This window comes from Phodopus roborovskii, unplaced genomic scaffold (genome assembly GCF_943737965.1).
Source record: "Phodopus roborovskii unplaced genomic scaffold, PHOROB, whole genome shotgun sequence".
Taxonomy (NCBI): domain Eukaryota; kingdom Metazoa; phylum Chordata; class Mammalia; order Rodentia; family Cricetidae; genus Phodopus; species Phodopus roborovskii.
Genome location: NW_026126689.1, coordinates 7,339,323 through 7,356,355, shown reverse-complemented (window position 1 = coordinate 7,356,355; position 17,033 = coordinate 7,339,323). Strand labels below are relative to the sequence as shown.

Genomic DNA, 17,033 nt, shown 5'->3' with positions numbered 1-17,033 from the left:
GACCCACACGCACACACGCGCGCACTCACACACACACACACACACACACACGCACACACACGCAGCGAGCCAATCAGCGGCCGCGGTCCTCGGCGTCCGGAGCGGGGGCTGGCCCCGCCCACTCCCAGCCTCCCGCGGGGGCCGTCCGAGCCTCGCGGGCTCCCGCAGGCCCCGCCCCCCGGGCAGGCGCGGCGGCCATTGGCTGGCCCTCGGCTGGCTGTCGCCGCGGTTGCCGGGAGAGGGCGGTGGGGGCGGGGCCGGCGGTGCGGTGGTCCAGGGGGCCCGAGAGAAAGGCTTGCGCGGCGCGGACGGGCGGGCGGGCGGCTGCGGGCGGCTCGGCGGCCGTTTGCCTGGCGGCCCGCGCGGCGGCGTCGCGGTGCGGGAGCCGGTGCCCCGTTGACAGCTCCGCGTCTTCCGGCCGCGCCACTCGGGAGGCGGCTTCCTCCCGGCGCTGCCTCCGCGAGTCCGCGCGGCCTCGCAGGAGAAGCGGGAGGCGGCGGAGGTCGTCGGGGGCGGCGGGCGGCGAGCGCGCTCCCGCTTCCCCGGCGCCGGCCGCAGGACAATGGAGGTGGCTGTGGAGAAGGCGGCGGCGGCCGCGGCGGCGGCGGCGGCGGTGGCGGCGGCTCCGGCCGGGGGCCCCGCGGCGGCGGCGGCAGCGCCAAGCGGGGAGAACGAGGCCGAGAGCCGGCAGGGCCCGGACTCGGAGAGCGGCGGCGAGGCAGCCCGGCTCAACCTGTTGGACACTTGCGCCGTGTGCCACCAGAACATCCAGAGCCGGGCGCCCAAGCTGCTGCCCTGCCTGCACTCCTTCTGCCAGCGCTGCCTGCCCGCGCCCCAGCGCTACCTCATGCTGACGGCGCCCGCGCTGGGCTCGGCCGAGACCCCTCCACCCGCGCCCGCCCCGGCCCCGGCCCCCGCCCCGGCCCCGGCCCCGGCCCCCGCCCCGGGCTCCCCGGCCGGTGGTCCTTCGCCATTCGCTACCCAAGGTGAGAGGGCCCCGCGAGGTGGTGGGCGCGACCCGCTGTCACGCGACCGCGGAGGGGTGGAGAGGGCCCCGGGCTGGGCGAGCGACTTGGCGGTCGGTCCCTCACTTTTTTTGGAGCAGCTCTTGACGGCTGCGGCGAGTTTGCAGCTCCCCGCTGCCTCGGCGGAGCTTTGTCCGGGTGCATCTGCTCCGGATCAGCTCGTGTACACCCGGGTTAGGCGAGCCGAGCCGGAGAGGGGGAGGGAGGAGGGGAGGGAGAGGAGGGATGGAGGGATGCAGATGAAGTGATGGGGAGTTTTCTTTGATGATTGATTGCAGACTGGCCGCCCGTCTGTTTCGAATCTTGTGCGTTCGGGGCTCTTTACCTTAATGAGTTCCCTCTCGTCTAGCCCCTCCGCTGGGGACAAAGGAACCGGGAGAAAGAGTTTTGTCGTCTGCCGCTTTCGGAGATTATATTTTGAGCGACACGATAAAGGGCAGAAAGTAAATAGTCTTCCAGAGTGTTTTGTACGGCTGTAGTTGGAAGTTACTTTCTCGTTTGTGGTGCTATTGGGTAATTAGTTTTTGACAGGTAGTTCCCATTGCTTATTATGTTAACAGGTTTAAAGCGTTTAAAGTGCAGTAATTTCTGGGAGGACACTTGAGGCTTTTAACTTTTAATACTGCAAATATTTGGGCAAATTGACGTCTTTTAAGAATACTAAATAACTGGAGACGAGAAATCTGTTTCTGTTCATGTTATTTTTTTTTCTTTTGTTTATTGGTGTGTGTGTTTTCTTCCACAATTAGCGATCTTCCCGCCTTAGCCTCTTTAGAGTGAGGATCACAGGCTTGAGCCATCACACCTGGTGGCCAGTCACTTTTAACACCTGTTTTAAAGGGAATAACTGCTTTGAGTTAACTATGTTAAATAGTTACAGTGTGTTGGAATGCGATTATGTGCTTGGATGTTGTCTTAGACTCACTTAGCTCTCTTAGAACAGTCTTCAGTCACAGGAAACTATTTTTCATGGGTCTCTATTGTTATGGGGAGCCCACCAGAGACCACTCAGTCATCTATACCCGATTAAAGTCTTTATTCCATTTGGCTGGAATTAACACCCAGGTATTCAGGGTGCAAATGTAACCCAGGTGATTCTCAACCTGAGGGTCCAACCCTTGGGCCTAATGACGTTTTCACAGGGGTGGCATATCAGATAATTACATTGCAGTTCATAATAAAGGCAAAATTACAGTTACGAAGAAGCAGCAAAAGTAATTTTATGTTTAGGGGTCATAGCATTAGGACGGGTGAAAACCATTGGTCTGAACTTTAGGAGCTTTTAAAGGCAAAAACCACATCCTGTTATCTTGCCTGGCAGTTGCAAGGGGTGGGGGTGGGGTGGTGTTTGAACAAGCAAGCAGTTTAACAGAAGCTAAGATAAGCAGTTTAGCTGGAAGAGGTTTGCACAAACGGGCAGTTTAACTGAAGCCAACGTACATTAGCTGGGTATCTTGACCTCACTTAGGTTCTTAGAATAGAGCTTGATAATTTCCCACAAGATTCTCCTTCAAGGAGGCCAAACTCTAGTCGAACATAAGATGGCCTCAGCAAAAATACAAGACAGGGAATGGATGTGACAGGGCAAGATCGTGCAGAGGTTCGTCTGTCTTGTGTTGGTTCTATGGGCATGGGTTTAAGCATTGACTTGTCCTGGTCTGGGGGTGGGGACCATGGTTGGTCCTAAGGACCAGTAGCTTGACTGAGTTTATTCTGATTGACATATTGGTCATGAAGTTGAGGGTGCAGGGTCCCACAGTTAGTTGGATCAGAATAAGAATCAACAGTCAGGCTAATGCTGACAGTTAGGGTGGTCAGCCATGGGGACCAGGTAAACAGACTGATAACAATTATCCAGTCTGTATCTCTGTTCTTCCTTTCTTTAAGGTTTTCTCTGACCATAGCAGGGTTTCCCTAATTAGCCCTTTTGGTTGGCAAGCGTCTCCTAAGACCATACCAAGTCCTCTTTTTCATTAAAAAAAAAAAAAAAAAAAAAAAAAAAAATCTAGCCTCCTTAAATTCTGTAGGACTACCTGTGCAAGGGAGTCAACTTGGCTCTCCAGCCTAGAAGTGATCTAGGTCTGAATGTATCTGGGAACTGAGTTCTCTAAAGTTTTGATTCCCAACAATCAAAGCGGGAGAGCCTATGGCAGCTGTACTGGCTATTCCTATCTCTACTAGGATCAGGGCTAGAATTGGGTCCCTTTTGACTTAACATTGAGACAAGGCCAAGATGAGCTTTTTTACCGACAGGATAACATAGACCAATTATACATAGAGTTGGGGGTGTGACTTTCCAGTGTGTACAGGAGACACATTTAGTCAAATCATTAGTGCAAGCAAGCCAGGTAGGTAGGTAGCTTCAGGGGCATGGAAGAATATTCAGTCTTCTAGGCTAATGTTGATTTATTGGGCATCTGAGCAAACCTTATTGTAAAGTGAAGAAGCAAGATTATAATTAGAGGACTATATTATAGGTACCTTGTCCTTGGCTGGGCAACTCAACATTGGCCGGGTATGCATAAAATTGTAATCCCTGAAGACCTTTCTCTAGTTTGTCTTCTTCATAACCTGATTTACTGACCCCTGTTCCTCCTCCAGATCCATATTGTTTCACCACTGGAAGGGACAAAAGAAGTCTTCTCCAGGGTTTCCTGAGTTCCCATGTCCAGGTTTGGGGATGATGGGAATTGTGTATCACCACTTAGTAAACTCTGGTCAGTCTTTTCTGTAAGGGGTTTGAGGTCCAAGTGACTGTCCATCGTCCTCAGTGACTTTTCATTTTTTTTAGTTGGTAGTGATGACTCCAAGAAATAATACCATCTCCTTTGACTGCAGTTGGATTATTGAGGAAGGCTGGGTAGAGCCCCTTCCAGATAGCTCCCAGGGTCTTGGTAGGGATCCATTTTATCCAAACCAAGTCTGGCTGGAACTGGTGAGCAGGTTCAGAGGTGGGAGAGGGCAAGATTCCTTTATAGTCTGGTCAATGGCGTGGCAAGTTCCTGCTAAGCATACAAGTACTGGAGAAGGGGATGATTAGACATTTCTGTTTGGGGAATATCTTGGGGTTTGGGGAGAATGGGAAGAGGTTTCCCAGACATCATTTCAAAAAGAAGTAATCTCCTTCTAGCGAGAAGTGCAGCTGGGCGGGCAAAGGGAGAAGGTTGGCCCAGTTCTCATCAGTTTCCAATTTTGGTCAGAGTCTCCTTAGCAGTTTTACACATCCTTTCTGCCTGACATGAGCTCTAGCCTAAATGCACAATGCAATTTCCAGTTAATACCTGTCAGAGTTTGAGATACTTTGGCCAGGATAGTGCTGGACCCCAAAGCTAGGGACAGTCCAAAGTAGTAATTAATTCCTGAAGAAGTTTCCTAGTAACTATTAGAGCAGTCTGTGTTCCATTGGGGTAGGCTGGAGAAGGTGTCTGCCGACACCACAAATATTTATAGCCCAAACCAGTAGTCCTCATTTCAGTAAAGCCCAACTCCTAATGTGCGCCAGGCCTATTTCCTAAAGCCTAGGTCCTTTGTGGGCTCTTCTCCTTTGGGGTTTACCTGAGTACAGATGGCACCTCTAAAGTTGATGTCTTTAGTTAGGCTTTCCAATTTAAAACATAATACTTAGATCTGAGGAGTTGACCAGTATTCATGGCTCCTAGGTGGTGGCTTGATGGAGGTCTTCAACCCATTGCCTTCCCAGACTTGTGAGAAGGATGGAACCACTATTACCTGTCCTGTATGGCTAGCTCTCGTTTTCATATAGTCAGTCTCCCCTGGCATGCTTTATGAGTGGTCTGGTAAGCTGGGCTCCAGCAGAGCTTCTAAGACTTGAAGAAGCCCATTGGTTTTAGGGCTACTTCTCAGGCAGTCAAGTCAGTCGCTCTGCTATCTGATTCCTGGGGAATCCCCTTTGTGGTGTCCTTTGCAGTGGACAATGGCTACCCTCTTGGGTAACCACATAACTTGAGTAGGACTAAGATCTCTTCTGTTTGATTAAATTTTCTGCTGAAGTTAAGAGTTCTCTTTTCCCCATCGACCTGGGCAATGGTGAACGAATATTGGCTGTCAGTGTATATGGGGATAGCAAATAGTCTTTTCCCCCAGCAGAATGCTTTGGTGAAAGCTAAAAGCTCAGCTTGTTGAACTGAGGTTCTCCTCCTTAAAGAGTGTGCCTAGAATGTCTTGTCTTGTCACCACTGCTACTCCTGCATACCTGATACCATCTTGAACAAACGAAACTGCTCCCATCTGTGAGCAGTACCTCATCTGGTGTCACCAGTGGGGCATTAGTCATCCCACTGGAGATTGACAGGGTCGAGGGCTAACGTGTTGTAGAACCAAATGTGGGTTTGATCAAGAAGTAGGGCTTGCTATTGGGTGCCCTCACCCACCCCAGGGTTAGACATCATCTCTCGGGTGCCCCTCAAGAGGGCCTGAATAGCATTTGAGACTGTCAGGAACAGCTCTTGCTCTAAAGCTAATTTGTCAGCTGCTTTTGCCAGCAGAGTAGCAGCAACTATAGCTCCTGTACCTGCTGGCCATCGGTTCACCTGGGTCAAGTCTCTTGGTCACATTTATTTAGGCCACTAGTCTTTTCCAGGATCCCAGAGTTTGCCTAAGAACCCTTGCGGATGTCTCTGGCTCCAACCACATAATGGGTGGGATGGCTTAATGTCTGGAAGGGCCAGGACCAGGGCAGACACCAGGGCTTTTTCTCAGGGCTTTGAAGAAGGTCCTTGGCTCAGTCTCATTTCATTCCAGAGTCTTCATACCCCTGGTGCTTGGCTATCTAGCAGATCCATGTTCATAGCCAGCAATATCTAAATGCTCCCAGGAATTCTCATACTTGGTTGTGCCCCCACCCACCCATATAGGAGCATGGATTTGCAGGATGGCTGAAATACAGTTGTAGGAAAGCATTTCCTCTCCTTCCTCTTGGTATGTGACCTGAGGTACACACAGCTGAGCCTTATTGGCTGAGACTCTACCCTAGGGCTTAGAGGGATTCTAAAAGGCCTCGTGTTGCCTGTTTACATTGCTCCTCAGTGGTCAAAGCTATGAGGAGGTTATCTATATATTGGAGCACATAGTGCTTTGTGGATATTTTTGTTGAAATTCCGAGCTTGGGGCTTCAACTAAAAATGTTGGTGAGTTTTTGAGTCTGGTGGAAAATTAATAAATAAAAGGTATAAATTAGGGCTTAAGGCAAGAAGGGAAAACTAGAGAGAACAGGAACTCCAGCCAGTAGAAAACTCCCTGACTGCAGAGTACAGGACTGGAGCCCACATGCAGTTCTCAGGAGATAAGGAAGAAAGCCAGCAGCGCTCACCACCAGGTGTTCAACATCCTCCCTGCCCCATTATCTTGAGAACAAGGCCACTGAGCCCTTTTGTTGGAGAGGGGGGGGGGGGAGAGCAGAGAGAGAGAGGAGAGAGGGGGAGAGAGAGAGAGAGAGCCCTTGCAGAAACATCTTGCCTAAGCGGATGATAGTTACTATTCACTTTGATCCATGATAGCCTTGTAAGGTTTGGTTCTTAGCAATTAAAAACCTTTTTGCCTTTGCAGTCGGGAGTCACTTGGTTGGAGGTTGAGTTTTCCGGTAGGCACAACAAACCCTTTCTCGTGGTCTGTTTCCCCTATTTCCTTTCATTTGTTTTTCTAAGGGCAGCCATCACCATATGGAAGAGTTTGTTTATTTTTGAAAAGTTGCCATCTACTCATCCCTTCAAATCCCTCTGTCTTAGTTAAGGTCTCTCTTGCTGTGAAGAGACACCGAGGCCATGGCAGTACTTACAAAGAGAAACATTTAATTGAGGTGATGGCTTACGGTCAAAGGTTCAATCGGTTGTCACCATGGCAGGGAAAAGGGAGCATGGCACTACATAGACAAACTTGTTGCTGGCTATGTCTTGATGAGAAGGTAGCAGGATTCAGACACTGGGCAGTATCTTGGGCATAGGAAATCTCAAAGCTCACCCCCACAATGACACACTTACTCCAACAAAGCCACACCTCTTATAGTGCCATTTCCTATGGGCTTATGGGGGCCAATTACATTCAGACTATCACATCCTCTAATTTCTGTAGTTTCTTTCTCCTTATGTCTGGGGCTGACAGTATGACAAAGGCAGTGTTAGTGGCTCGCCAGTTTCCAGGGGCACCTAGATTTAGGGGTAAATAACCTGCTCTGCCTCCAGAGCCTTTCTAGTACCTCAGTGGGCACTTTGTCATCAGGTTCTCTCTTTTTTCTTTTCTTTTGGTTTTTTTTCGAGACAGAGTTTCTCTATATTGTTTTGGAGGCTGTCCTGGAACTAGCTATGTAGACCAGGCCGACCTCAAACTCACAGAGATCCGCCTGCCTCTGCCGCCCAAGTGCTGGAACTAAAGGCGTGCACCACCGGTGCCTAGCTGTCATCAGGTTCTTGAGTATCCTGACTTACCTTGAGTAAGTTGATAGGTTTTATGGCTGCCATATTTAATCCTCACATTGATGTTTAGAAAGAAGTTTCCAGTGCCTCCTTACCTTCATTGGTATTCATTTAGAGGTCCAACTGGTCTGGTTAATGGGAAGGTTCACTCAGTCTGACCTTTACTATGTTGGGAAGTGTTCATCGACCCAGCCCCAGAGGCTACTACTTTCCAGCCAGATTTGGACCTTCTTGGCTATAAATAGGGTTGTTGTTGGTTGTATTACTTACTCTTTGGCTCTTTTGGGGGCCTGCCACCCAACCCCAAAAGGAATCATGTTACGAGCACTTTCCCACCCGCCTAGACCCACAGCCATGTCAGCCCCAAATAACAGAGATGATATATTAATACAATGCTGTTGGTCAATGGCTAGAGCTTCTTATTGGCTAGCTCTGTATAAGTTATTAACCCATAATTACTGATATATGTATTTCTACATGGTCTTACTGAGAACGACAGACTCACGGCCTCTCCTCCTGAGATCACATTGCAATGTCCTAGTTTCCCAGAGTCTTTCACCTCTCCTAGTCTCACTCATCTTGCTTCTCTATTGGCCAAAGTGCTTTATTCATTAACCAATAAGAGAAACATTACAGAATGACATCTCCCATCAGAGTCAAACACACGCACACGCGCGCGCGCACACACACACACACACACACACACACACACACACACACAGACAGACAAATGCCCAGCCTTAGCTTGGAGTCCCAACTGGGTCTGGTTGATGGGAAGGTTCACTCAGTCTGACCGTTACTATTTTGGGAAGTGTCTATCGACCCAGCCCCATAGCCTGCTACTTTCCAGCCAGATTTTCTTAAATTACCCTGTCCACCTTTTGCCTCTGGGCTTTTGTCTTTCTCTATTTCTATATGCCTTTCTTTACTTCTTTCTCCGTGCCTTGTTGTGTAGGTAGGTGGCTGCCCCCGATGTCCTCCTCCTTCTCTTCTCGCTTCCTGATCTTTTACTCCTAGATTTCTCCTATTTATTCTTTCTGCCTGCTAGCCCTGCCTGGCTATTGTCCATTCAGCTCTTTGTTAGACCAATCAGGTATTTTAGACAAGCAAAGTAACACTTCATAGAGTTAAACAAATGCAACATAAAAGAATGCAATACATTTTACATCATTAAAACAAATGTTTCATAGCATAAACATAACACATTTTCAAATAATATTCACAACACAGGGGGGCAGGAGCTCCTAGCAATCACTCCCAAGTCAGCTGGTGTGAATAGAAAGTTTCCAGCAGGCTGATAAGGAAGGACCTGTGCTGATGAGGGTGTGGGTTTGGACCTTCTGATTATATAAATTATTGTTGGAGAAAAGGGCCACTCCCCATTCCCTCTTCTTCCTCCTGTCTGTAATGGGGTCCTGGCACTTCCCTCAAGGGGAAAACAGATGATGGTCTTAGAGCCTCAGACTAAGCCTGTCTGGCCTCCACATAGCCAGAGGCACTATGTGTGTTAGGGAGAGAAGGGACCAGCTGCAGGAGAGTCAGCCTCCTGGCCTCTCTTCTGGGAAGAACCATTTTCTCTAGCCCCTCTCACATTTCCCATCGGTGCAGTTGGAACATAAGAAGGCAGAATGTCCATCTCTTCAGGTGGACCATGCATAAAGTAGCTGGGGCATCTTGGCCCCGGGTTCCTAGAATTGAGTTTAGTAATTTTCCATTGGGCTTGCTTTCAAGGAGATCAAATTCTAGTCAAACCTAAAATGGCCACAGCAAGACTGCAAGATGGAGGAACATATGCAGTGTCTTGCCATATCACAGAGTACTTGTTTGTGCTATTGCTATTCATAAACAGCCAGTCTCTGATCCTTGAGTTACTGGCCTTTGCTCACCCATCTGTGGAACTTGGGCTGCTTTATTAGGACTCTCGGATCATTTATTGTAGTTTGTTTCTAAGTGGCTTACTTCCTGGAAAGGTAGTGCATGTATAACGTACATGTCATTTCTTCTGTTTGTTGGTTTTCAAGACAGGGTTTCTCTGTGTAGTCCTGGCTGCCCTGTGTAACGAGTACGGTTTTTCCGCCCGCTGCCACTGGTCTTGTCCTGCCGCCAAGCCAGCCCCAAATAATGCACAGCGAGACTCTGTATTTGATATAATCTGTTGGCCCATTACTAGTTTCTTATTGGCTAGTTTTGTCTTACGTATTAACCTGTTTTTGCTGATCTATGTATTTCTCTTACCGGGGAGTCTGCTTTCTCCAGACTCTCCATCTTGACTCCTCCTTACTACTTCCTCTTTCCTCCTTATCTCCTAGCCCCTCCTATCTTCCTTTCCTATTGGCCAACAGTGTTTTATTCACTAACCAGCATAAAAAACATTTACAAAATGACATCTCCCATCAGCCCTGTAACTCACTTTATAGACCAGGCTGGCCTTGACCTCACAGAGATCCACCTCTGCCTCCTGAGTGCTGGGATTAAAGGTGTGTGCCACTACTGCCTGGCAAATCTTATTTCTTGTTTTTTGAGACAGGATCTCACTATGTAAACCCTGGCTGGCCTCTGCCTCCTGAGTGTTGGGTTTAAAGCTTGCTCTATCAGGCCCAGATAATCTTAGTTCTTAAGTACATGTGTTTGTATATACTTATGTTTATATTGATGTGTGGGAAGAAGCCTTGTGAATAAAAACCACACACTACCATTGAAAGACTTTAGTTTGCAAAGAAAAAAGATAGGAAGTTTCTCACAGGTCTTGGCCCACAACAAGGAAATAGGCCTCAACCCTGGAACAAATGGTTCCAAATGAACAGCCCTTTCTGGATCACACCTGGCCAACAGACAGTCTGGGGACTTTCCAAGGTACATTCTGTGGTTTTTCCTTTGAAGAAGGACAGGTCACACCTGGGTGACCTCTCAAACATGAGATCATACTTTGCAATCAATCACCTTGTGCCCATGCATGTATGCTGATTTGCGGTTTGTTTCTATAAAAAGAGCCTGAAACCTTTGAGGGTTGTGCAGCTTTCCCCGAGATTGCTGGCGCGCGAGTGCGCTCTCGCTCAATAAATACCTCTTGTTTGCTGCATCTCCTGGTTTTGGTATTTGTGTCTCAGGGCCCTCCCATCGCCCCACCAGGAGTCCGAAACTAGGGTCTTACACCATGATGTCCCCAGTTCTTAATTCTTAGACACATTTTAAAGTTTCTTTGTCTCTTCTTCCCCATGTTCTTTCCTCTTAATGTGTGTTTTGCCTGCATGTATGTATTTATAACACATGTAACAGGTGTACAGATCAAGTTCTGAGACAGCCAGGGCTGTTAAAAAAAATTAAAAATAAAAATAAAATAATGAGTTTTTTATACTAAGAACAAGACAAAATGAAAAGTTCTTATTTGTTAATTGAGGGAAGTTCTTCTATCCCAGGATGCCCTTGTTTGGATCTGGATCTGTGGCGATTGATCTTCCTGCTACAGCCTCAAAACTGCTAGGATCACAGCTGTGAGCCTTAATATCTAGCTCTTGAAGATTTTGTTTGTTTTAACATTTTGTGTTCTTTTGTGCCTGATGGCTTACATTTCTTTCCTCCTATCGTGTGGTCTCAGGAGGATTGAAATCACACATCACCAGACTTGGCAGCAAACACCTTTACCTGCGAAGCCATCTTACCAGCCCAAGGGATTTTGTTGTTGTTAGTTTGTGTTTTGTTTTTTAGTTGATTTTATTTTGTTCTTATATCATTTCATACTTGTATTTAATACACTGTGATCACTGCCCCCAGCACACGCCCTCCTTTGCCTGCCTCCCACCCCATCAGTCTCCTTTCCTACAAAGCTCTTGCCTGTTTTTATGACTTTCTGTTCTGTTTTGTTTTTGTATCCAAGGACCATCTATGTGATCATGGATTTATGGGCTCACCAGTGAATACACAATGGAAGATAATGACTTCCCATTTCTGGAATTATCAGTAGCCAATAGTAGCAGGAAGTGTAGGGGTTCATGAGGCCCTTACCCATTCATGGTTGACTGTGGGCAGGGCCAGCCACTTACAGTAACTGCAGCTGCTTCGAGTTTTGAAAGGCTCTATTTCCCTAGAAGATAGCAATTTGCAGGATTTCTGTTTTCTAGCTCTTGAATTCTTTCCACTCCTTGATGGGAGATGTCATTCTGTAATGTTTCTCCTATTGGTTAATGAATAAAGCACTGTTGGCCAATAGGAAAGCAAGATAGGCGGGACTAGGAGACAAGGAGAGAGGAAGAAGTAGGAGGAGTTTCAAGATGTAGGACCAAAAGAGAAGAATGCCAGGCCCCACTCTGGTAAGATGAGACCACATGGAAACACTTAGATTGATAGAAATGGGTATAGTATTTAAGACAGAGCTAGCCAATAAGAAATGCTAGTAACTGGTTAACAGCTTTATATCTAACACAGCGTCTCTGTGTGTTATTTGGGACTGGCATGGCAGTGGTACTGGGATTCAATCTTCAAGCTGAATATCAGAAAAGCAAAGCAGCTGGCCACTATCTTCTTCTACCTCAGACTGAATGGGCTGGTTCTGTCTCTACTGACTCTCATTCAAGCCTCAGACTGTAACCTTTCTTCAGTGTGGCTGGAGAATGAATGCCTCTCTGAGACCCTATTTCTGTCTTATCTACTTCCCCAATGTTGGGATTAAAGGATTGAGCTATAATTCTCTTTTAGACTGATTCACTCTTGTGCTCACAGAGATCCATCTATCTCTTAATCCTGAGTCCTAGGATTAAAGGTGTGTACCACCACCGCCTAACTTCTGGCTGCTGGGATTAAAGGTGTGGGCCTGGCTTCTATGGCTTGTGGCTGACTTTGCTTTCTGAATCCTCAGACAAGCTTTAATAAATCATAAACAATATATCACCACACTTAGAGTGGGTGATATAAATGTATTGTTTAGGGCTGAACCCTTGCCCATCATTTATACTTAGATTCTTTTGTAGCCATGATTCTTTGTATTTACTATGGTTCACTGCAGTGTTTGTTCTTCGATTAAGAGTAGCATTTGTCTCTCTAGACAGGGTATTTAGAAGGGACTTGTATACTGTGGCTATTTACTAAGAATAGTAAGTGCTTCCCTACTCTCTCGGAATACATATCCCAAGGCATGGTTGTTTTTGTTTTGAGACAGGGTCTTACTATATAGACCTGGCTGAGATCCACCTGCCTTTGCCTCCCAAGTTCTGGGAATCAGTACATGTGCTGTCACACCTAACAAGCATGAATTTTTTTTTTTTTTAAACCAGTTTTCCAGCATTAGGAGACATGGATTCCCTCTTAAGGAATATGCCTCAAATTCTAACAGCAGAAAGTTGGTTACCTTCCTAACAGTCATGCCACTATTACAGTTGGGCATCTTCTCAGTAGTTTGTAGGGTTCACAGCTCAGTGAGACCCTTATTTTCCCATCCCTTTACACCCAGCCGTCTGCATAGCAATTTCTGGCACTTGACAGCCTAGCCAGAAAGGAAGGAAGTGTTCAGTTCCAGCTTGATTTCTCTGTCTTGAAACTCATGTGTGTTGTCATCAGCAGTAGGTTTGTTTTTGTTTTGAGACAGGGTCCCTCTGTGTAGCTCTGGCCACCTTGCAACTGCTTCCCAAGTGCTGATCCACTTACCTCTGTGTCCCAAATGCTGGGATTAAAGACATGTACCACCAAGGCTGACCTAGCAGAGTAAAGACTTATCTACATACAGTGTGCAACCCAAGCAACAGCAAGATCATGTATTTGGGGAAGATTTCTAAATGAGTATGTCTCTTGTGATTGTGTGCATGTGAGGACAATGCCTGCAGAGGCTAGAAGAAGGCATTAGATTCTTTGAGCTGGAGTTTCAGGTGACAGTGATCTGCCCAGTAAGGATGTCAAGAGTTAGATTTTAGTCCATTTGGCCCTCTTTGGCACAAACACTAGGCTTTCTTAACCACTGAGCCATATCAGAACACTTGAACTGAGATTTTCATTTAGTGATGATTGATTGTAAAACCAACATTGTGTAGCCATGCAGGTTATTTCCTTTCAAACTCTTAGGATGTAAAAAAAAATTTTTTTGCATGGTTTTGTCTTCATGTATGTATGTATACATGCATGCTTAATGCCCTTGGAGGCCAGAATAGGGTTATTCATGCACTGCATGTGTGCAGTGATCACTGAGGCCAGAAGAAGGTGTCAAGAACCCCCAGAGCTGCTATTCTAGACCTTTGTGCTTGAAATAAAGTTTACTTGGTTAACATTCTTCTCAAGAATTTTTGAGCATAAGCATCTGTTGGCTAAACAGTAAAGTAAGATGTTAGAGGCCCCAGTCTGAGTGTGTGTGTGTGTGTATATATATATATATATATATATATATATATATATAGAGAGAGAGAGAGAGAGAGAGAGAGAGAGAGCCCAGGCTGGCATCAAGTTCTTTTCTCCTCTTCTACCTCCCAAGTGCTGACATAAGAGTGTGCCACACTTCAGGTCATAATTTTACTAAATAAACATTTCAACTTTAACATAAAAGTAGCAGCAGTAGGGGCTGGAGAGATTGTTCATTGGTTAAGAGTGCTATCTACTCTTTTAATAGGACCTGGGTTCAAGTCCAAGAACCCAGAAGTCTTTAGTTCTAGCTCCAGAGGTTCTGGTGCTACCATCTGGCCTCTGCAGACATTGCACATGTAGTACACAGACATATGCAGCAAGAACACCCATACACGTAAAGTTAACATTTTAAAGAAAGCATCAACAGTAGAAATTAGGCAGTTACGTTTATCACTAAACAATTACTTCTCTGGAACCCTCATCTGATTGCTTTTCTGAATCTGCTCATTAAAGGGAAGGAGGCTGAATGACCACAAGAGAACAAGGTGTAACCACTTCAGTCTCGACTGTCCTTTGGTTGTGTTTTGAGACAGGATCTCTCTGTAGGTTAAAACTGGTCTCAAACTTGGGGTAGTCATTCTGCTTCTGCATCCCAAGTGCTAGGGTTACAGGTGAACTATGTCTGGCTCACTGTAATTTTCTTAGTATCCATTTGTTTTATGTAGAGAGTGTTAAGAGTTTAGTTTTTCTCTGGAGTATTAGATTGGAAAACTGACATCTTAGAGAAATGTTAACATGTTGGTGATGTACTTTGTCCAGCCCAAGGAGTAAACAAACTATTAAGAGCTACTTCCAAAGAGTAGAAGTCACAATTTTGACAGGGCTCAGATTATTTGTCTAGGAATAGTAAAATATAAGAATTCAATTCGTGTTTCTTGTTAAAGTTTTGCTAGTTTGTTTTGAAGAGTTTGTATTGATTTTAAAATTATGTGTATCTGTGAATGTGTACCATGTGTATGAGTGCCTATAGAGGCCAGAAGAGGCTGTCAGATTTCCTGGAGCTGGAGTTAATGGAGTTGCTGGTGGGTGTTGAGGACCAAAATTTAAAAGGGTAGCAGGTCCTCTAACGGATGAGTCATCTATCTCTCCAACCCCATCAGTGTTCTCCCAACTCTAAGACTTTCATTTAGTTTTCCAGTGTTGGAGGTTGAACCCAGAGTCTCATGAATGAATGCCGGGCTAGTGCTCTACTACTGAGCTGTGCTGCAACCCTCCCAATTTTGTTAACTGACAGTCTACAATATAGGCACAATTTGGGAAGCTGATTTATAACTAATGTGAGTTAGTTCCTTGGAGTCAAGTCATAGCATAATCTCCCATCCTCTGACCCCTAGGTGCTTTGAGTTTTGATTTTGATCATGTTTATCCCTCCCTAAACTCCTCCCAGATCCTACCTCCCTACCCAACCAACTCTGTGTTCTTTGTTTCTCTTTCGAAACAAACAAAACAACAAATACCAAAACATCAAACAAAATCACAATAGACCAGTATAACAAAATATACCAAAATGAAACAAAAAGTCCGGGGGCGGGGGGGGGGGGAGTAATAACAAAAACATGGAGTTCATTTTGTGTTGGCCAACTACTTTTGGGCATGGGCCTGCCCTGGAGTGTGGTTGATAGACCCAGTGATTCTCCCTTTGCCAGCCAGCAGGTATTAGTTGTAAATAGCTCCTTGTTTAGAGGCGGGATCCCATCTCACTTGAACATATACAGGTTTTGTGGGTGCTGCCACAATCTCTTGAGTTCATATGCACATCAGTCCTAATGTGTATAAAAGACTGTTTCCTGGTTCTTACAATCTTTCAGCTCTTAGTATCTCTTCTGCATAGATCCCTGAGCCTTGAGAAGGGTTTGATGAAGATACTCTTTTTGACTGAGTGATCCAAAATCTCTCGCTCTCTGTACATTGTCCAATTAAGGTTCTCTGTTAATTCCCATCTACTACAAGAAGAAGCTTCTCAGATGTGGGTTGAGGGAGGTACTGACTTATTGGTATAGCAATATGCTATTAGGAGTCATTTTGTATTGTGTTTCTTTAGCAGAGTAATAGGGTTAATGTCATGTGCCTACGGGAAAACCTATCTAGTCTCATATCCTTGTCCACTTTAGCTGTATGAGAGACCTTAAATCCAACCAAAAAGTGGCTGGTGACTGTCATAACATTGGTGTCATATCACATCAGTATGTCTTGTAGGTAGGTCACTATTGTAGGTTAAAGGATTTGTAGCTGGGTGATATTGATGATCACTTTTCTCCCGTGGTTCTGTGCAGAGTGCCAGGACCAGGAATGCTGATCAGTAGGGATGAAACTTCTAGTTAGGCATCAGGTAGACATTTCCATGTCCAGTGACATAAGTAGGTGTTTTCAGCTAGAGACCTTGCCATCAGGTGTATAGAGGAACCAATAGCTTTGGCTAGGGCAAAGGGTAAAGGGGTGTTCCAGGGAATGCCTTTGGCCAAGGACTTGACAAGATATAACCCATTCCCTACACTGGAGATTTCACTTGGTGACATTTTGAAACATTTGATCTATCTAGTTGGGACATTGACTACCCTGTTTAGATTTCTTACATATGTGTATATATTTTAGGAAGCTTCTGTAGCAGTGGTTCTCTAACTTAGACCCTTTAATAGGTCATATATATATATATATATGACATCAACAAATTCACCTATTTCCTAAGTTTTCTAGTTTGGTAAAAATACAGGTTTTAAAACTATGTCCTTATGAGTCTCTGGGTTTCTTTGCTGTCTATTGTGATGTTCCTACCTTTTGTCTCTAATTTTATTAATCTGGATCTCTTGTGGTTGAATGGACTAAGGATTTGTCAAACTTGTTGTTTTTTCTGAAGGAAGCAACTCTTACTTGTATTGATTGTTTTTATTGTTTCTGTTTCATTGATTTCTGCCCTGAGTTTGATTTGTCTTCCTGTCTACTCTTTGGGGTGTTACTTGTTTTTGATCAAGAGCTTTCAGTAGTATGGTTAAGTTGAAGTTTTCTCCAGTTGTTTGATACAGGCTCAGGGTGCTATGAACTTGCCTTAACTTAAACTCTTCCTCACTGTATTTCATAAGTGTGGACATAGTGTGTGTTCATTTTCATCCAGTACTAAAGTTTTAATTTCCCGTCTTGACCCTTCAGTAGTGAGTTGCTCAGTTTCCTTCTATGAGGTTGCATATTTTATGCTATTTTTTTT

At 45.6% G+C, this 17,033-nt stretch overlaps 1 protein-coding gene across 2 annotated transcripts in view; it reads left to right on the top strand.

The window, feature by feature from the left end:
• Positions 1–419: 419 nt before the first annotated feature.
• Positions 420–17,033, top strand: part of Trim24 (tripartite motif containing 24) — a 100,571-nt gene continuing 83,957 nt past the window's right edge. For both annotated transcript variants that reach the window (XM_051174644.1, XM_051174643.1), the window contains exon 1: positions 420–986. In XM_051174644.1, coding sequence (XP_051030601.1) covers positions 563–986 — 424 coding nt within the window. In that variant the 5' untranslated portion in view covers positions 420–562. The remainder of the gene's footprint in view (positions 987–17,033) is intronic.